Source organism: Balaenoptera borealis (assembly GCF_965194805.1).
Source record: "Balaenoptera borealis genome assembly, chromosome: 9".
In the NCBI taxonomy this organism is placed as follows: domain Eukaryota; kingdom Metazoa; phylum Chordata; class Mammalia; order Artiodactyla; family Balaenopteridae; genus Balaenoptera; species Balaenoptera borealis.
Genome location: NC_138873.1, coordinates 50,698,121 through 50,717,169, shown reverse-complemented (window position 1 = coordinate 50,717,169; position 19,049 = coordinate 50,698,121). Strand labels below are relative to the sequence as shown.

Here is a 19,049-nt window from a genome sequence, read left to right as displayed (position 1 = left end):
TTAATTTTTCTCCTGCTTGTGGGTCATATTTTCCTGCTTCTTTGCATGTCTAGTAATTTTTTTGGACACTGGGCATTGCAGTTTTACATTACTGAATGCTGATTTTGTTTTGTATTCCTTTAAAGATGTTGGACTTTATTCTGGCAGGCAATTAAGTTTTAGATCAGCTTCACACTTACAAGGCTTGGTTTTTAAGCTTTGTTAGAGCAGGTTTAGAGTTACCTTTGCTCTAGAGATAGTTTATTTTTCTTACTAAATTGTCACCCCTCTCATGTCTCTGCTGAATACCCCAGGTGTTCAGTGAGGACTCTTCACCCTGTCTGATTGAAACTTGAACATCTCCTAGTCCTGTTTGAACTCTGAGAAATGTTCAGTTTACAGTTCCCTTGTTAGTTATTCTTTGCACAGCCTCATGGAGTTTTGCCCTCTGTATTCAGGGCTTAATAGTCAGCAAAACACTCAAAGGGATCTCAATGCAGATTTCTGGAACCCTTTTTCTGCATAACTTTCTCCTCTCCAGTACTCTGCCCTGCAAACTCCAGCTGACTCAGCTTCCCAAACTTGATTTCGGAGAGACCATCTGCTCTGCTTTCCTACTCTATGGTTCAAAAACTGCCTTCTTCAGGCAGAAAACCAGGGCTCATTTCATTTTTTTCTTTTCTCTCAAGGACAAGAGTCCTGCATTGTCTGTTGTCCCATGTCAGAAAACAGTTGCCTTGTGTAATTTGTCCTATTTTCTAGTTGTTTATGATGGAAGGGTAAGTCTGGCCCTATTTATTCCATCATAGCCACTATTATTTTTATCAGAAATAAAATATTTTAAAAGAGTTGGCTTATCTGACTACCTTTAAGTATAAGTAAAATTCTTGGTCTAAGGTTAGAAGCTGTAATCTCACTTGTAATGTGCTTTGTATTTTAGACTCATAAACTTCAGTTTAAAAAAAAACTTTTAAGCTTAGCTTTAGATAATTTTATAGGCTTTTATGTCACTGCTAAAATTGTTCACCAACTGATAAATGAAACTACAATCTGTTGGAATGGCAAAATGCCTACTTGCTTCATTTAAATTTGAATGGTGAACCAGGTTTGGTTTTTTTTGTTTTGTTTTATTTTTATCGGTTCCCCCCTCCCTCCCCACCCTCTTAATTGGAGAGCTTTTCTCTCCAAATCAATTTTTTTCTTTAATAAATTTATTTATTTTATTTATTTATTTTTGGCTGCGCTGGGTCTTCGTTGCTGCGCGCGGGCTTTCTCTAGTTGCGGCGAGCGGGGTCTACTCTTCATTGCGGTGCGCGGGCTTCTCATTGCAGTGGCTTCTCTCGTTGTGGAGCACAGGCTCTAGGCACGCGGGCTTCAGTAGTTGTGGCATGCAGGCTCAGTATTTGTGGCTCACGGGCTCCAGAGCACAGGCTCAGTAGTTGTGCCACACGGGCTTAGTTGCTCCGCGGCATGTGGGATCCTCCCGGACCAGGGATCGAACCCGTGTCCCCTGCACTGGCAGGCGGACCCTCGACCACTGCGCCACTGGGGAAGACCCTCCAAATCAATTTTGAGACAGGTTTCTCAATTTTATTATCTTCATATAGAAAATACATCTTTCCAAAACAATCAGACTTATTTTCCCATTATTTGTGTTCTTAAGATTTAATCCAGTCTTCCTGTTATAATTGTATTCTAAGTGTTCATTTTTTCTTTCCACCTTTGGTAAGAATCTTAACCAAACAGCCTTTTTTTTTTTTTTTTTTAAATAACAATATGTACTCCACCCACCTTGCAACATCGTTGAGTTATATATATTTATTTATAAAGTAATATAAATATGTTTTAAATAGTAAATGTATACATGTAATTAGTAAATTTATAAGAATATATATGTATATATAGATATGTAGAAAGTACTTTGTAAACCATGAAGCCCTATAAAAATTTGGGGTGCCATTATTTCCTCTTATTATGTATGCATTTGATTCACCTGTTTATGTATCTTACTATGCATCTATTCAGGGCAGAGTCTCTGTTGTAAATTGTTGAAGTACAAGATTCATGACTTTTGACAACCTGTGGGAGACTCCAGATAGTAAACTAAGCAAGTGCTTAAAAAATGGCCGTTTTGAGGCTTCCAGTTCCACAAACATGAAGTAATCTCATTCCTCCAGCTTGTTCCTAAAAAATCCTGGACATAGCACAGAAAACAAACATAGGAATATTTTGAAAGGTAGAAAGAAGTTGGGCTGCTTTCCTAAGGCATCTTAGGATTTGAGAAATGACATGGTGGTTAAGTGCTGATTTTTCTTGTTGTTGTTCAAGTATTATACAGAGAGAATTACCCAGCTGGCCCAGAGTAAATATTTACACATGCTTAGGTGGAAGAGATTTTGCCATCACAGTAAGATCATGGAGCAACTTTATCCTTTTTATAAGGTAGGAGGCCCATGAACAGAACCTATGGGCTATTATTAAGTATAGTCATCATGCTTGTACATTATATCTCTAGACTTATTCGTCCTACATAACTGTAAATTTGTACCCTTTGGCCAACATCTCCCCTTTTCCCTCAGTCCCCCAGCCCCTGGCTACCACTGTTCTATTCTCTGCTTTTATGAGTTCGACTGTTTTTTTTTCAGCTTCCACATACAAGGGATACCATACAGTATTTGTCTTTTTCTCTGGCTTATTCCACTTAGCATAATGTCTTCCATATTTATTCATGTTGTTACAAATATTAGGATTCCTCTCTTCCTCATGGCTGAATAATACTCCATTATATGTGTATGTACCACATCTTCTTTATCCATTCATCCATCAACAGACTCAGGTTTTTATATCTTAGCTATTGTGAATAATGCTGCAATTGAACATGGGAATATAGATATCTCTTCAAGATACTGATTTTGTTTTCTTTGGATGTATACCCAGAAGTGGAATTGCTGGATCATAAGGTAGTTCTGTTTTTAATTTTTTGAGGAATTTCCATGCTGTTTTCATAATAGATGTACCAGTTTACATTCCCACAGTGTATCTTGTCAATTTCTTTTAAAGTGGTAGCTAAAGATGGGAAGGGAACTAGTGGATGCCTTTACTTGCCAGTTCTGCCTGTGGCAGAAGATAATGGTACCTATTTTTAAGAGTGAGATTTGAAGGAAGCTTTATATTATAGAAAATGCATTTTTCTTCATAGGCTATAGGTAAAAATCTAAGAAGTCAACTCCAGTTACTAAATATCCTTGTGCACTGACTCTGTGCTGAGTCACTCTCCTTCAGAGTCCTAAGAATGTGACTGACCACTGTCCTTGTCAGTCAAATTCAAAATATGGAAGAATTTTGATATTCCAAAAAGCCTCTTATTTGGTTCCCAAACAGTATTACACTGTACTTGGAAGCAAATGACACAAGAAATAAGGCTTGTAAATAACCAAGTTTTGTCTTTGCATCTCTCTTAAACAGAAACAAGTTGCCTGCATTATGCAGGAGTACAATGATGCCCTTCAGAGAGCTGATAGATTGTCTGTGGCATGAGAAAACTTCCTTATGGGCAAAAACAATCCTCCTAACTTAGTGGCACAGGAAGACCTGACTGTTTACACAAATTGGTTATTGTGTCACCTACACTCACTCAAGACTATTCACCACTACCTGCAGGTACATGAAACAGTTATATGATGATGCAGTGCCTTCCCAGGATGGGCAGCACATTGTTTTCTCACACCTCTCACTTAGTTTTGGATTGTCAGTTTCTGTGTTCCATCTGCCTTACAAATGACAGGAAAATAATGGGTCACTAGCTTTTTTCTCTGAGACCTTTGAAACTTTTTTCTTTTGGAACCTTGCTCTAATGAAATTACTCCATTTAGCTTTCTCAAAGATGTTTCTGTTAAACTATATCATATTCACGCTATAAGTTCTTGTTTTCATCCTCTTGTTCTGGATTTATGCTCTCTAATGTAGATCCACTTTTTTATTCAGCAACATCTAGTGAGGGTCTAATTTATGCCAGGTACATATCCTGGGCCATGTAGGGAATATATAATCTTTACTGAAAAGTAAGTGAGTCACAGGATGGTAGGAAAAAGGGTAAGTAAATAGTCAACTTAAATACAGTGTGGTAAGTATAATCACAGAGTAAAGAGAGTCACAGAGGAGAGGCCCTAACACAAGATAGAGGCATCAGAAAGGAGTGACGTGACCACATGTTTGTTTTAGAAAGATTACTGTTTTGCCACCTAATCTTTTCTTACTCCTCTATACCTCATCTCACTGATACAACCAACCACGAAACCTGGCCATCATCCTGACATCATCCCTTCCCCAATCAGTCACTATGGGGTCTACCTCTGAATCATCTCTCCCCTGTCACATGGTATAGTAATGATAGTAATGATCTGCTCATAAGTCCTGGGTCCCCCACTAAACTCTGAACTCTTTGAATTTGGTCCATATCTTATTTACCTTTGTATCTCTAGCACCTCACACGACGCCTTGTCCATTATGGGTGGTTGATCAATGTAGACCTGCCTAGAGGTTAAGGCCACTTAGAGGTGGTGATATCACCAGGTCCCCCAGCTCCAGATTTACCTTTAATGATTGAGCAAGTTACTGAGGCCCACCTCCATCTCCTTCCTCCTCTACAAAGCCAAGGGCTGCTCCTGAAACAAAGTCTGGAAGCTTCTGTGAGAACTGAGTTGATGTGTGATCTCTTGGTTGTCCCCTTCTGTAGGCCCTCCAGTATTTGCCCATCTCCAAAGTGCTGAGTGTAGCTGTTGACGAAGTCCCCAAGGTTGGTCAGGAAAATGAAACGGTCCCTGTCAATGACTTTGACCCTGACATCCAGGGTTCTGCATCTCCAGGCTCTATGAATACCAGCGTTTCAGGTAAGAAGTCTTCTTACCCCTTGGGAAATGTGGAAAAAAGAAGATTGTGATTTTGCACATGTGCTGTTTTGTCACCTGATCTTGTTTGAAATTTCTCTATATACCAAAAAGTTATATCTTTTTTTTAATTTGGCCACGCCACTCAGCCTGTGGGATCTTAGTTCCCCAACCACGGATGGAACCTGGGCCTCAGCAGTGAAAGCACTGAGTCCTAACCAGTGGACCACCAGGGAATTCCCCAAAATTGTATCTTCTTAATTAACAAGTGTTAATTTAATATTTTCTTATGGAAGAAAATAACAAACACTTCCCTTAGAAATTATCATCTCCATCCTGGGGACTTCTGGCTGTCCAGTGGCTAAGACTCCACACTTCCAATGCAGGGGGTGCGTGTTCGATCCCTGGTCAGGGAACTAAGATCCCATATACCATGTGGGGCTGCCAAAAAAAAAAGAAAAGAAATTATTATCTCCATCTTTATAACTAGACAATTAAAAGAGAGGAAAAAAGCAGTGAACTTGAAGTTGGGAGTACTGAGCTCTAGGCCTATTCTGTTGTGGCCTCACTGTGAGCCTGCATGTTTAGGTCATTTCATCTCCTTGGGCCTCAATTTACTCATCTCCATAACAAACCTTTCAGATGAAGTGATCTCTAAGGTTCTTTTCATTTTTAATTTTACATGATTTTTAAAGACTTTGCTTATCTGAATCAATTTAATAGTCTTCTTGCCCTTACCTTGTATTACAGATGACTTAGAAACCTGATCAGGTTTTTACTCTGAGTGATGAATTTACCAGGTGCACCTGGAGAGGCAGCCAACCCAGCTGTGAGGAATCAGAGAAAGCATCTCAAGGGGGAAGTCCAACCTGGGTGCTTAGAGATGAGTAGGAGTGAGCCAGGCAAAAGGAGGTGAAGGTTCTCAGCTTCTCCTACTTTGTTTGTTAACTTGTAAATCATATTCTTTGTTTACCCGAAAGGACTATAGGTAGTTCTGTTCCCACTAAGTCATTCCCCAAAGGATATGTTGGGTTTCTCCTGCAGGCTGTGAGAAGGGAGAGTCCCAGCTACCTCCCTCAGAAAGCCAGCACCAAGAGTTTGTCAGATAGGCCTGGCTGAGTGTGGGACAGTCTGCAAGTTGTGGAAGAGAAGGTTGGGCATGGAGCAGAATGGTCTTCCCCATCAGCAGAAGAGGCCCTGACTCCAGTTATCTCAAAGGACTCTCCTTTTTCTCTCCCTGACTGGTGTTCATTGGTGTTAATGCTCTTGATTTTGGATTTTTTTCAGGGCCAACAAGAACAGAAGCTGCTTTCTTTCTGCCCCAACACACAACAGAAACAGAAGAACTGAAACCTCAGCTGAGGTTCCTGCTCTCCCATTTCTGTATCCCATATGACATGGAAGAACTAAGGGATGCTTCTAAGGAGATAGAACATTTTTCCTTGGTACTTTATGGACTCTTTCTTAATACAAATATAGGTGTTCATAAAAGAAAATACTAGTATTTGCCACCAAGTTGAATATTCATACTGCCACAATTGTTTCTAGAGTGATAAAATGTAATAAGTGAGATTTAGACTAGCAGTTGAACTTTCTCTCTGTAAGAGTTATGAGACCCTTGAATATCCAGCCCAGAGAGATTGTAGGATTATTTTTCAGTGGAATTTAAAGAAAATGGTAGGTTAATAATAATAAGTTTTCAGCCAGAGTTTCAACAATAAAGATATTTTTCTAGCTCTGGTTGTATAATATTTGTAAATATATATATTTGCTAGGTAAAAATAGTAAGTTGATTAATCCAAAAAGGCAAAGATCAAATCTGTATGTTTTTGAACACTCTTCGTGTAAGAAGGAGCCACTGTTTCCTCTATCACCATTTGCTGTGACCTTGCAGTTTTGCATCCATGTGTATTTGTTCCAGCATTATTTTCCTAGGATTATTTTTATTAGTATGTAACACAGACTCTTTAAGCTCACTGGAACCAGTGGTATTACATGTCCTCTGGTTTCTTTGAAGGTGATGATGTTTAGCTTTTGTCTTTCTTTTCATATCAGCAGCAGCACTGTCTTCAGCAGAGAGTGCTCCTATGGGAATATCCTCACCCTCATTATCAGCAAGTATTATGATAGACAAAAACCAGAATCAGAACAAGATGGTGTTTAAAAAGAGTCCAAATAAATAAAAGTAGTTTATGGCACAGTAGACTATCATCGGTGATAACAAAAGAACATGAGGCTGCAGAGCCCTCCCACAGAGTAGCCCTGTCCCCAAAGGATAGCTTGTCTTCTTTATATAGAGATAGTTTCTACTTTTGATTTTCTTATAACAGTATTATGCGCAATGCTAATTGTGCTTCCAAGATAATCACATTACAACAAATTTTTTGTGTAGGAAGAATTTCTCCAAACAGGAAGAGTGTTTATTTTGGTTCTCTAATGCCCTAGAGCAGGGTCAGCAAACTACAGCCTATAGCCCACCACCTAGTTTTTCTACAGTAAAGTTTTTTTGGAATACAGCCATGCCATTTCATTTATGTACTGTCTGTGGCTGCTTTCCACTATAACTGCGGAGTTGAGTAGTTGCAACAGAGACCATGTGGTCTGCAAAGTCTAAAATATTTACTATCCGGCCCTTTAGGAAAAAGTTTGCCACCCTAGCCTTAGACTAGCACTGTCTCATTGAACTTCCTGCACTGATGGGTATGATCTGTGTCTGTCCGATATGTTAATGCTAGTCACGTGTGGCTATTGAGCACTTGAGATGTGGTTAGAGTAACTGAGGAACTAAATTTTAAATTTTATTTAATTTTAATAAATTTGCATTTAAATGTTAAATAGCCACATGTGGCTGGGGCAACAGTATTGGACAGCACAGCCTGGGAGGTACCAGCATTAACTAGAAGAATCTTTAGGTGTGTGACTCACTGAACTTACTTATTCCAGAAACCTTTGTTGAGGCCCTAGTGTGTGCCAGCACTGTGGTAGGTTCTCTCTTTCTCTCTCTCTCTTTGTCTTTTTCTCTGCCTGTCTGTCTGTCTGTCTCTGTGTGTGTGTAATAAAATATACATAAGATTTACCATTTTAACTATTTCTAAGCTCAGAGGCAGTAAGAGCATCCACATTGTTTTGCAACCATCACCATGTGGTAGATTCTAGAGATCCCTCAAAAAGCTCACCTTGTACTGAGGAAGTCGTGACGCCCTGTGGCTGGTACACTGATAAAGGTGCTCGCACGGCTCGGTAGGCCTGGGTCTGCCCTGGAGAAGGGAGGAAGCAGTATCTGCATCTTGGCCGTAGGAATTTATATCATAGAATGCACTGGTAGCCTCAGTCTGGAACTGAGATGTGAGGGGTTTGACTAAGGTACCTTAAAGATTTTTAACAGGCCCTAGCATCTGGACCCTTCTCTCTAGCAATATCCTGGTCAGGCTTCTGGGAGCAGGATTTACCCAACCCTTAGATTTTCTCATTTACCAGGTGGCCAGGAAAAGGGAATGTGTTTCCAAAGATGGACAGTTTACTTCCCATTTATGGTCCAACTCAAAATACATATAAATAAATATATTACATTATTTCCAATCTTTGGAGCAGATATTCGGAACAAGTAACAAGACACAGTTACGGTAATGGGCTGACTGAATACATGTGCCCCTTAGGTATATACCTTTAAGGTCCTGTTACTGTCGTAGAATCATGTTTTATGAATTAGTTTGACTCCAGGACTGTTTCAGAGGCAATCAGTACCTGTTTCTGAAATTGCCTACAACCTGAGACTTTTGTTTTCTGGGCTCCGCTTCTCTTTTCTCAATCCTATTTAGGTTTCCCCCAAATTTCAAAGCATCTTCATGGAGCAACAGAGAATGCAAACATTTCCAGATTATGACGCTGAGATAGCTAAAGTGGAGAATTTGGGTTTGGTGGGACCTGGTATGGCCTTGAAAAAGAGAGCAAACTGGATTTCCTTTATAAAGGTAAGACCTGTGGTGACAGTCACCTGTGAATGATGTAAGAAGGGTCATAAAGTGTCCTCCAGGGAGGCCAGGCAACCTGGCAGCATGAGGTCTGTCAGATCCCTATTATCCCCTCTCCTCAATGCCCTCAGCAAACTGTCCCCTAGGAGCAAGGGTAGGTGCCTACCTGACTCAGGAGAGGCAGCTCAGAGAACCTGGCATCGTGTACCAGCATCTCCCAGCTCCTTCCTGCCTCGGGTCTATGTTGAAGTTAGCCAGGCTGATCTGCCTTCCCTGGAAGTTCCCACATACTCCTGTGCCCCTCTCTTTTGTGTCAGAACTCCTTTCTTGTTGTTAGTGACCTTGGCTACTTGGCAAGAACAAAGAATAACACTCAAAGTTATAATTGAGCTGTGTAAATCCAGTTTTTTAGTCAAAAGCTATTTTTTGACTACATATTGTGTGTCAGGCATGGCCCTTGGTGCTGGTGATACACAATTCACAATAATACAAAAGTGAGCAGATTAAATGAGATGATTTGAGGTAGTGGTAAATACAGTCGATTCTCATTATTTGGGGTGGTTATGTTCTATAAAGTTGCCACGAACACTGAGTTAACAAATCCTGAACCACAGCTCATAGGGGAAATATGGGGTTAGGTTCATCATACATAATCAATACATAAATAGTTATTGTGTGTTTCTGTTTAAAGACACTTTATTTTATATATGTTGTTGATTCATTAACATCGAACTCATGGCCTATAACTCAGGCCTGAATGAAGCTTTTTGAACACATGTCCTTCTGTAAGACACATCACAGCCTTCCTATACTTAGGAACACGAGGGAGCTCTTCAGCTCTATGCTTGGGGGCCATTTTAAACAGTGAAATAGCTAACGAAAAGCACAAAAAATATTAAAATGTGTCACTAACTAGACCGTAAAAAGGACATTTGTTTACAGTATAAGCTGAAACAAGAAGGTGGAATGTCAACTTGTCTGACCTCAGCTGGAACTACGGAGTTGGGTGACTCAAGCTTTTCACTATTCTGTGCATGTCCATGATTGTCTAGGAAAGCTCTGAATAGATTTTGAGATTACAAATAAGTTTTAGTGAGTAGGCAGATCCACAAATACGAAACCCATGAATAATGAGGATCAACTGTATCATGAAGGAAAGAAAAGTCTTATGTGATAAAGATAGATGGAAGGAAAGCAAAGAAACCACAGATTATTCCTAAATCTGGGGCTTGAGCAAATAGGTGGTTGGTATAGGGGAAGCCAGGCTTTCTGTTTTAGATTGTTACACTTGCCATTCAAGTATAAATATCAAGGAGATAGTTGGATATAACAGGCTGGAGCTTAGAGCTAGATCTAAATTTGAGAGTTATCAGTATATTCATGTATTGATATTTACAGCCATAGTACTAATTTTTTAAATACAACTTGTTAATATGAAAGGTGAAGTTTTACATGTGGAACCAAAAGGGGTTTTGTGGGGTTTTTTTTTGGCTGCGCTACAAGGCTTGTGGGATGTTTGTTCCCCGACGAGGGGTGGAACCCGCGCCCCCTGCATTGGAAGCGCAGAGTCTTAACCACTGGACCACCAGGGAAGTCCCGCCACAAGGAGTTTTTGTGGACAGACTTCTCTTGCCCCATAAATTAAGTGCAATGCCCAACACTGATGGAATTGGGGTCCCTTCTGCCAGTGGATAGTGCTGTGTCATCCCAGATGGAGCTACTGCATCTCATAGGCCAGGTACAAACAGGAACTGCTGTTGCCATCTCCCTCCACAGATCTGTGAAGCCACACAGACCCTTTCCAAGACTTCACATGCTCTAGCACACTTCGTAGCACTGAAGGCCCGATCCCATTTCAGAAGGTCCTTGATTATCTTTGCTTGCAACATTTATTGAAAACCATTCTGTTATATTGTAAGTTTGTGTGAACATGTTTGTCCACTAGATTAAGCCAAAATGTGATCCTTGGCAAAAGAAGCTTTTGACCAAACTAAAAGAACGGAGAAGAACAGATGTATTAATGCAACTCCAAGCAAAGTTTTTGAAGGTAAAAAAATAACCATGATCCCTTGTAGATAAAATTCTGTTCTCAGAAAATTGAATTCTTTCCACTTTTAAAAAATGTTAGTCATGGATTCACTATGAAGGCTATATTTGGAATTTTCTAATCTAATTGCCAAACTTTTATATCCTCTTAGCTTTCACTAGAGAGTAACAATTGTCAAAACAGCTGGATTTTAGTACAGCTTTAACACTAAGTCTCTGTGTGATATTGCTCTAGTCACATAACCTCTCTGAGTTTTAGTTTCCTCATCTGTGAAACCAAAATATTGGACTAAATTACCTTACTTTTATTGTGGTAAAAAAAAACACATAGCATAAAATTTATCATCTTAACCATTTTTAAGTGTACAGTTCATTAGTGTTCAGTATATTCACAGTGTTGTGAAATAGATCTCCAGAACTTTTTCATCTTGCAAAACTGAAACTCTCTGCCTACTAAACAACTCCCTATTTCCTCCTCCTCATAGCCCCTGTCAACCACCATTCCACTTTGTTTCTGAATTTGACTGCTGTTAGATACCTCATATACATAGGATCATGCAGTATTTGTCCTTTTGTTCTGGCTTATTTCACTTATCAGAGTGTCCTCAAAGTTCATCCATGTTGTAGCATGTGACCAGATTTCCTTCTTCCTTGTTTTTCATGAACATTTATATCAGCTTTATTCACAATAGCCAAAAACTGCAAACAATCTGGATGTCCTTCAGTGGGTGAATAAACTGAAGTACATCCATACCCTGAAATAGCAATCAGCTATAAAAAAGGATCAAATTACTGAGATACTCAAGAACCTGGATGAATCTCCGGAGAACTGTGTGAGTGAAAAAACTCAATCCCATAAAGACTGTATGAGTCCATTTATACAATACTCTTGAAATGACAAAATTATAGAAATAGAGAACAGATTCATGGATTCTAGGGGTTAAGGAGAGACTGGAGAGGAAGGGAAGGGAGTGTAACTGTAAAAGGGCAACATGAAGGATCCTTGTGATGAATCTGTTCTATACCTTGACTGTATCAATGTCAATATCCAGGTTGTGATACTGTACTCTAGTTTTGCAAGATATTAACATTGGGGGAAACAGAGTGAGGGTTACATGGGATCCCTTTATATTATTTTTTTCCTTTTTTCCTTCTCTTTCCTTAAATTGTGGTAAATTACACAAAACATGAAATTACCATCTTAACCATTTTTAAGTGTACAGTTAAGTGGTATTAAGTAATTCATATTGTTGTACAACCATCACCACCATCCCTCTCCAGAACTCTTCTCATCTGGCAAACTGTAACTCTTTACCCGTTGAACAGTAACTCCTCATTCCTCTCTCCCCCTAGATCCTAGCAACCACCGTTCTATTTTCGGTCTCTGTGAGTTTGACTACTCTAGGTACCACATGTTATGGAAGTATACAGTATTTGTCTTTTTGTGACTGGCTTATTTTACCCACCGTTATGTCCTCACGGTTCATCCATGTTGTAGGATATGTCAGAATTTCCTTCCTTTTTAATGCTGAATAATATTTCTTTGTATGTATCCACCACATTTTATCTATTCATTTGTTGTTGGACATTTGGGTTGCTTTCGCATCATGGCTGTTGTGAATAATGCTACTGTGAACACGGATGTATAAATATCTCTTTGAGATCCTGCTTTCAGTTCTTTTGTATATGTACCCAGAAGTGGAATTTCTGGATTGTAGGATGATTCTGTTTTTAGTTTCTTTTGAGGAAGCTCCATAGTATTTTCCATAGTAGTTGCAGCATTTTACAATCCCACCAGTAGTGCAAAAGGGTTCAACTTCTCTGTATCCTCACTAACAGTTGTTATTTTCTTTCTTTCTCTTTTTTTTTTTTTTTTTACATTAGTCATCTTAATAGATATGAGGTGATGTTTCACTGTGGTTTTGCTTTGCATTTCTCTAATGATTAGTGATTTTGAGCATTTTTTCATATGCTTGTTGGTCATTTGTATATCATATTTGGAGAAATGTCTTTTGAAGTTCTTTGCCCATTTTTTTAATTGGGTTATTTGATTTTTAAATTGTTGAGTTGTAGGAGTTCTTTATGTATTCTGGATATTAACCCCTTATCAGATATATTATTTGCAAATATATTCTCCCATTCTGTAGGTTGCCTTTTCACTCTGTTAATTTTGTCCTTTGCACAGAATTTTTTAAGTTTGATGTAGTCATGTTTGTCTATGTTTGATTTTTTTTTTTTAAGATTTTTTTGTGTGTGTGATGTGGACCATTTGTAAAGTCTTTATTGAATTTGTTACAATATTGCTTCTGTTTTGGTTTTTTGGCCACGAGGCACGTGGAATCTTAGCTCCCTGACCAGGGTTCGAGCCCGCACCCCTGTATTGGAAGGCGAAGTCTTAACCACTGGACCATCAGGGAAGTCCCTGATTTTTTTTTTTTTTTGGACTGTTCTTTTTGTGTCATATCCAAGAAATCATTGCCAAGTTCAGTATCCTGAAAATTTTCCCCTGTTTTCTTCTAAGAGTTTTATAAAGTTTTAGGTCTTATGTTTAGATCTTTAATCCATTTTCAGTTAACTTTTGTATATGGTATAAGATAAGGATCCAACTTCATTATTTTATATGTGGCTATCCAGTTTTTCCCCAGCACCATTTGTTGAAGAGACTGTCCCTTCTGTTTTGAGCGGTCAACTAAGATCATTTAATTATATACTCAAGGGTTTATTTCTAGGCTTGCTATTTTATTGCTATTTTATTCCATTGGTCTATATGTCTAATGTATGCCAGTACCACAGCATTTTGATTAATGTAGCTTTGTAATATGTTTTGAAATCAGGAAGTGTGAGTCCTCCAACTTTGTTCTTCTTTTTCAAAGTTATTTTGGCTATTTGGGGTCCCTTGAGATTCCATATGCATTTTAGGATGAATTTTTCTACTTCAACAAAAAATGCCACTGGGATTTTAATGGGGATTGGACTAAATTATCTTTGAGGTTCCTTGTGGTATTAAAATAATTGAAATATAGTAATATGTGTATCATTGAAGTAGAAGTTCAGCTCTGGGACTATTATTTGATTTTTTACCTCTAGAGGAGGAAAAGGAACATTTATTCAGCACTTACTACATGCCAGGCATTATTGCAGCAATCCTAGGAGAGACCTCACTAGTGTTCTTGTTAGGTTGACTTGTCCTGCTTTGCATGAAAAGCCAGGATTCCAGCAGGAATATGAGCCCAGGTCTGTGTCCTTACAAAGCCTGTACTTTTCTCACACTACCCAGCTGCCTCCTCCTCTGTCTCCTCGCAGCTTCCTAGGAGTAGACAAACCCAAAACTGATGAGTGTTTATCTTTTCATTGGTGCCACAGCATGTGTGGGGGTGCACCTGCTGTTGTGTTGAGGGGGTTGTCACAGAATTTTAAATGAGTTGCTATGTACATATGAATAGCTACAGTGTTGAATGAAGGAACATGCCTAAGGGAATCATGATGTTTGAGTTTACTTTTATTTTTTAATTGAATAAAGTCCCACCTGGGACTTCTTTCTTATTCATGTGTACATGACCAGATTCTTGCTGAAAAGAAGGGAATAACCCTTCTCCCCACCATCCCTTCTCCTCTCTCTTCTACTCAAGATTTCCAACCCTGAGAGAGTAATGCAAGTGCTCCAAGATCATGCTGCAAAAACAGTCTTGCTGGCTTCATCTCATCCAACATTTGTGGCTTCCCAGGGTTTGCATCAGGGCGACTATGACCAAATCTGGGAGACTATTTATAGCAACATCAACCTCTACCAGGTACAACAGGAAGAAATAACCAATACGCCTTTCTGTTCAACTCACCACCTGTGTGTAGACCTTAGAAATTTACTCTGGTAGTTTTTTTAGAGATCCTCCCCCAAAAGCTGTATACCTAGCTGGGTTTGTTTTCATTATAAAAAATATTAAATGATAATTTAAAAGAGGGATATAAAGAGGTGTAATACAAGATGGTCTTGCTGCCGGGACATACTCAACCAATAAATACCAGTGCAAAGTTGCACACTCTAGTGCTGAACACTAGATGAATAGGACGGATGTTAAATATTGTGAGTGTTTAGAGAGAAAGTGATCTTCACAGGGTTGGTTCTATTGGGGGAAGTCTCTTGAAGGAGGAGGAAATTGAGCCGGGCTTGAAGGAAGCATAGGGCTTAGGGAAGTGGTGGTGGAGAGGGAAGTGGGGAGCCTATTCCAGGAGGGAAGCGTGAACAACAATGCAGAGGAGACACTGTATATGGAGTGTTCAAGCTCAGTTAGGTTGAGTGGAAGAGTCACGTGGAAATAGAGTGAAGAGAAGTTTTTGTTTTTTTGGGGGGGGGGGGGCATCTTGTGAATGCCCAGAATTCCAGACTAAGGAAATTTGTGCTTAATCCTATAAGGGAAGTGATATATATACAAACCTGTATTTTAGGAAGATTAATGTGGCGGCAGGCTATTAGTTGGATTGAAAAAGGGAGAGATTGGAGGCAGGAAAGCCAGTTAGGTAGCTGCTACATAGGATAGGCATGGAGTTTGGCAATGAAAGGATGTTTCTACACAAAGCTAGTGGATACTTATCTTTACAATGGAACTATAAGATTTTTGAAGCTATAATTGGCTATTATTTGTTTGTTGCTCTAAGGGAAGAGTTTTGTTTCGTTTGCTTATTTAAGATGGGAAGACTTGGTGTGTTTATAGTCTGAGAGGAAGGAGCAGTGGAGAAGAAGAGATGGAAGACATGAAAGGGTAGATCTGAGAAACAGATGACCCTGGGGAAAGAGGGAATGGGATGAAGAAACCAGGTGGAGGAGTAATTTTGAGAAAAGGAGAATGACATCACTTCCCTTGAGGTGAATGAGGTACATAGAATTTTCAGGTGCAAAAGATAAGATGCTGGAGCTTGTGAATGGCCCTGGCTGTCTCAGAGAGAGAGGAGGAGGAGGTCTGCATTAGTGAGGTAGAAGGTGTGAGTGACACGTGAGGAGCGGTATCGCTGTGGGGGGAAGGCCACAGGACCACCAGCAAGAAAAGAATATAAGGATGACGATGTAGCTCAGAGGGCCCAGTCGAAGTAAGAGGGCATGAATTTGTAGTGAGCCCATTCTGCATAATAATTCTATTACTTTCACCCCTAAAGATAATTGTAGAGTGACTAAAAATCACACATAAAGTCACAGGTATGGAGAAGTTTAGTAAAATGCTAGAGAAAGAAGCACTGTCATGGTCCACCGTCCCGGGGTGGGTATGGGGGAAAGTGAAGCCTGAAATGCATCTACGAGTTACAGATTGGATGTAAGCAAACACATGCTGGAAGCATGCCTGTGTGTACACACACGTACACACACACACACACGCACACCTTCTATACCTTTTTAATCTGTGTAGACAAAAATCTAGAGAATCTAATGAAAAATGAGTTGGCCACACAGACCAGGAGGAGATGCAGCATATCAGAGCATGGCTCTCCCTCGCCCCTGAATTCCCTGACAGGGAATGCAGCTACCAGTGATACCCCCTCCTCAGCTAATATCCTGCCAGAGTTGAGAAAACAGCCACATTTTTCCTAGTCCATTGCCATTTCACACAGAGGTATGTGTCAGCATTCAAGAAGACCTTCTACTAACAAAGGGAAATTTTAAAACATCTGACTCTTCTGCTTCTTGAACCAAACTTGTGGGGGAGGACACAGGGAATAGGGAAGAAAGGAGGAGGGTGAAGGCAGAGTGAGCCCAGGTATCTCTGAACAAGACCTCTGTCCCTAGGAGCCTGACAGTCAATGATGCTGATGAAACTACCTGGGAAGTTCTGGTATTAACATCTGAGGGCTATCACCACAAATCTGTTTTCTTCCTTGGCTATGAGAGTAGGGGGAACTAAACTCCTGGGGGCCGATAGTGGTAAAAGGAGGAGGGAAGAGGGAGGAGGGAGGAAGGAAGGAAAGAAGGGAAAGAATACCACTTCCTCTGGCTAGTTACTGGCTAGTTGTTCTTGGAATTGACCAAAGGGAGAAAAATGTGAACACTGTATTTTCAAGCTGATTTATGGTAAATAGACCCTAAAGAGACTTAGAATATCTATAGTTCCTAGAGGTGGAGCATGGGGAGAAACATAACATACACACACACAGATTACCCTACATATTAGTGTCATACAAGTTTTCCAGTTTCCCATTCATTCAGTGATAATTGCATGGGTACTACGTTTTGTGCCATGAATTGTGCTGGGCTTAAGGAAAGAAACATGCAATAAACGAGTAACAAAGAAGTAAATCTACATCTCTAATGTGTGGGTGCCATGCAGAAAACCAAGCAGTAGAGGGCAGTGGGGTAGAGAGGAGCATCCTCTGATAGCCAAGATCTTTCAGAGTCGGGGGCATCTGAGCTGAAATTTGATGAACAAGGAGTCAGCCATGCACACCACCTGGAGAAGAGCTCTCCAAATAGGGAACAGAAAATAGCCCAGGGTTTAAAAAGGAAATCCTGAGGCAACAACCAATAGTTTTCTACCTTCCTTCACATTTTCCTGTGGCTGTTACTTTGTGATCTCCTCCAGTATTTCTGCTTTGGTCAAGCGCTTTATGCAGTATCAGAGCACCAATAGTAGTGTGTTGCCATTCTGAATGTTGAATACTAGTCAGATGAGATTAGGATTAAGGAAAAGGTGGCAACTGGGAGGAGTCACAGGAATGTGGATATGAATTTTAAAAGCTCTGTTACTATTTTGCAAGCACATAGCAGTCAAGTATGAATTTTAGCACGTGTAAGCTGGGCAGCATCCTGATTCTGAACACCAATACCCTATGAAAAATAACTTTCTTAAGGGCCTTCTGCATGAAGGAAAGCAAACCTCAGAGGACTGTTCATTTTGACAGCTCTGAGAGAATACAGACACTAAATGTAGTGCAACTTCAGAACAGTTTCTGAAAAATTCTTAGTAAATACTGTTGGCCATTAACCTCTCTTTAGAGAGTTTTAAAATGTTTTGTATTTACCATTAGCATTGAAGGCTTTTCTTTAAACACAATTCTAATTCCACATACACTTAAAGATCTGGGTTTGGGAGTTAAAGAAGAAATATCAGATTTTCATGTCCTTGTTAATTGACAACGGTGTATAACTAGAAAGAGATAATTCTGATCCAAATGGACTGCATTTTGGGATATTCTTTTGAAGAAAACTTAAGATAATTTAACTGTAGTCCTGATCAGAAGAAGGACCAGCTAGCCGCGTAGATACTCCCAGACCTGTAATTCTGTTACTGTGTCCAATTCCATTCTTCTCAAAAACACCTGTTTACTAAAATGGCTATGTACAGACATTTAATACTGCTATTGACCATCATATTTCTAAAGATACAGTTTAAATTGGCCGCTGTTCTTTAACTTTATGGAGTGGTGAAATGGCAGAAAACACTGCATCCTTTGCCTCTTCTTTTGCTTCTTCTCACTGGCCACACGAAGGAGGGAAGCAGGGAACAGCCATTTTCCCCATCTGTGTTCCTGCTCCCCTCCATCTCCAGCGATAATGCAATATAGTGAGTACGTGGCGTGCTCTCACCAAAGTGGTGTTGTATGTGGTAGCTCCAATGTACAGGAAGTTTAGGGAAACATGAAACACCTTTTTCCTGGCTTTCGTCATTAAATTCAGTAGGACATTTTAAAAACAAACATTTTCTGATGACAATAGTGACATGTATTTATCACAGAAAATTCAGGAAATATAGAAAAGTTCAAGGGAGAATATAAAAATCACCCATTATACTATCACCCAAATATAACAACAGTATTGTTAACATTTGCTATATATCCTTCTAGTCTTTTTATTTTGTGGGTATACACAGTAAACCGTAGAGACATTTGGGCAGGTGGGGAATACATAATAGGCTTACTTTTCCCCTAATTATTCCCTCCACTCTACCTCCCACTCCACTGCCCCTGCGAATTTTCCAGGAGAAAATGAGATTGGCAATCAGTGGAAATCTCTGAACTATCAAAAAACATGAACTCAGCCATTCTGGTTTCAAAGACCCAGCCACAAGACAGTGTAAATGTCAAAGAATTAACCTACCCAGGAAGAGAGAATGAACACAGGTGGTATTGACATTCTGGTTTCTCGTTAGCCCTCTGCTTAACTGCGCTGTGTCCAGTTCTCTTAGGG

The 19,049-nt window shown here is 39.7% G+C and overlaps 1 protein-coding gene across 1 annotated transcript in view; it reads left to right on the top strand.

The window, feature by feature from the left end:
• LOC309634769 (uncharacterized protein) overlaps nucleotides 1-19,049 on the top strand; it is a 176,377-nt gene that overhangs the window by 32,741 nt on the left and 124,587 nt on the right. The window contains 8 exon segments of the mRNA XM_082405182.1: nucleotides 2,308-2,421; nucleotides 3,445-3,513; nucleotides 3,517-3,639; nucleotides 4,715-4,868; nucleotides 6,153-6,310; nucleotides 8,684-8,836; nucleotides 10,782-10,883; nucleotides 14,512-14,673. Coding sequence (XP_082261308.1) covers nucleotides 2,308-2,421; nucleotides 3,445-3,513; nucleotides 3,517-3,639; nucleotides 4,715-4,868; nucleotides 6,153-6,310; nucleotides 8,684-8,836; nucleotides 10,782-10,883; nucleotides 14,512-14,673 — 1,035 coding nt within the window.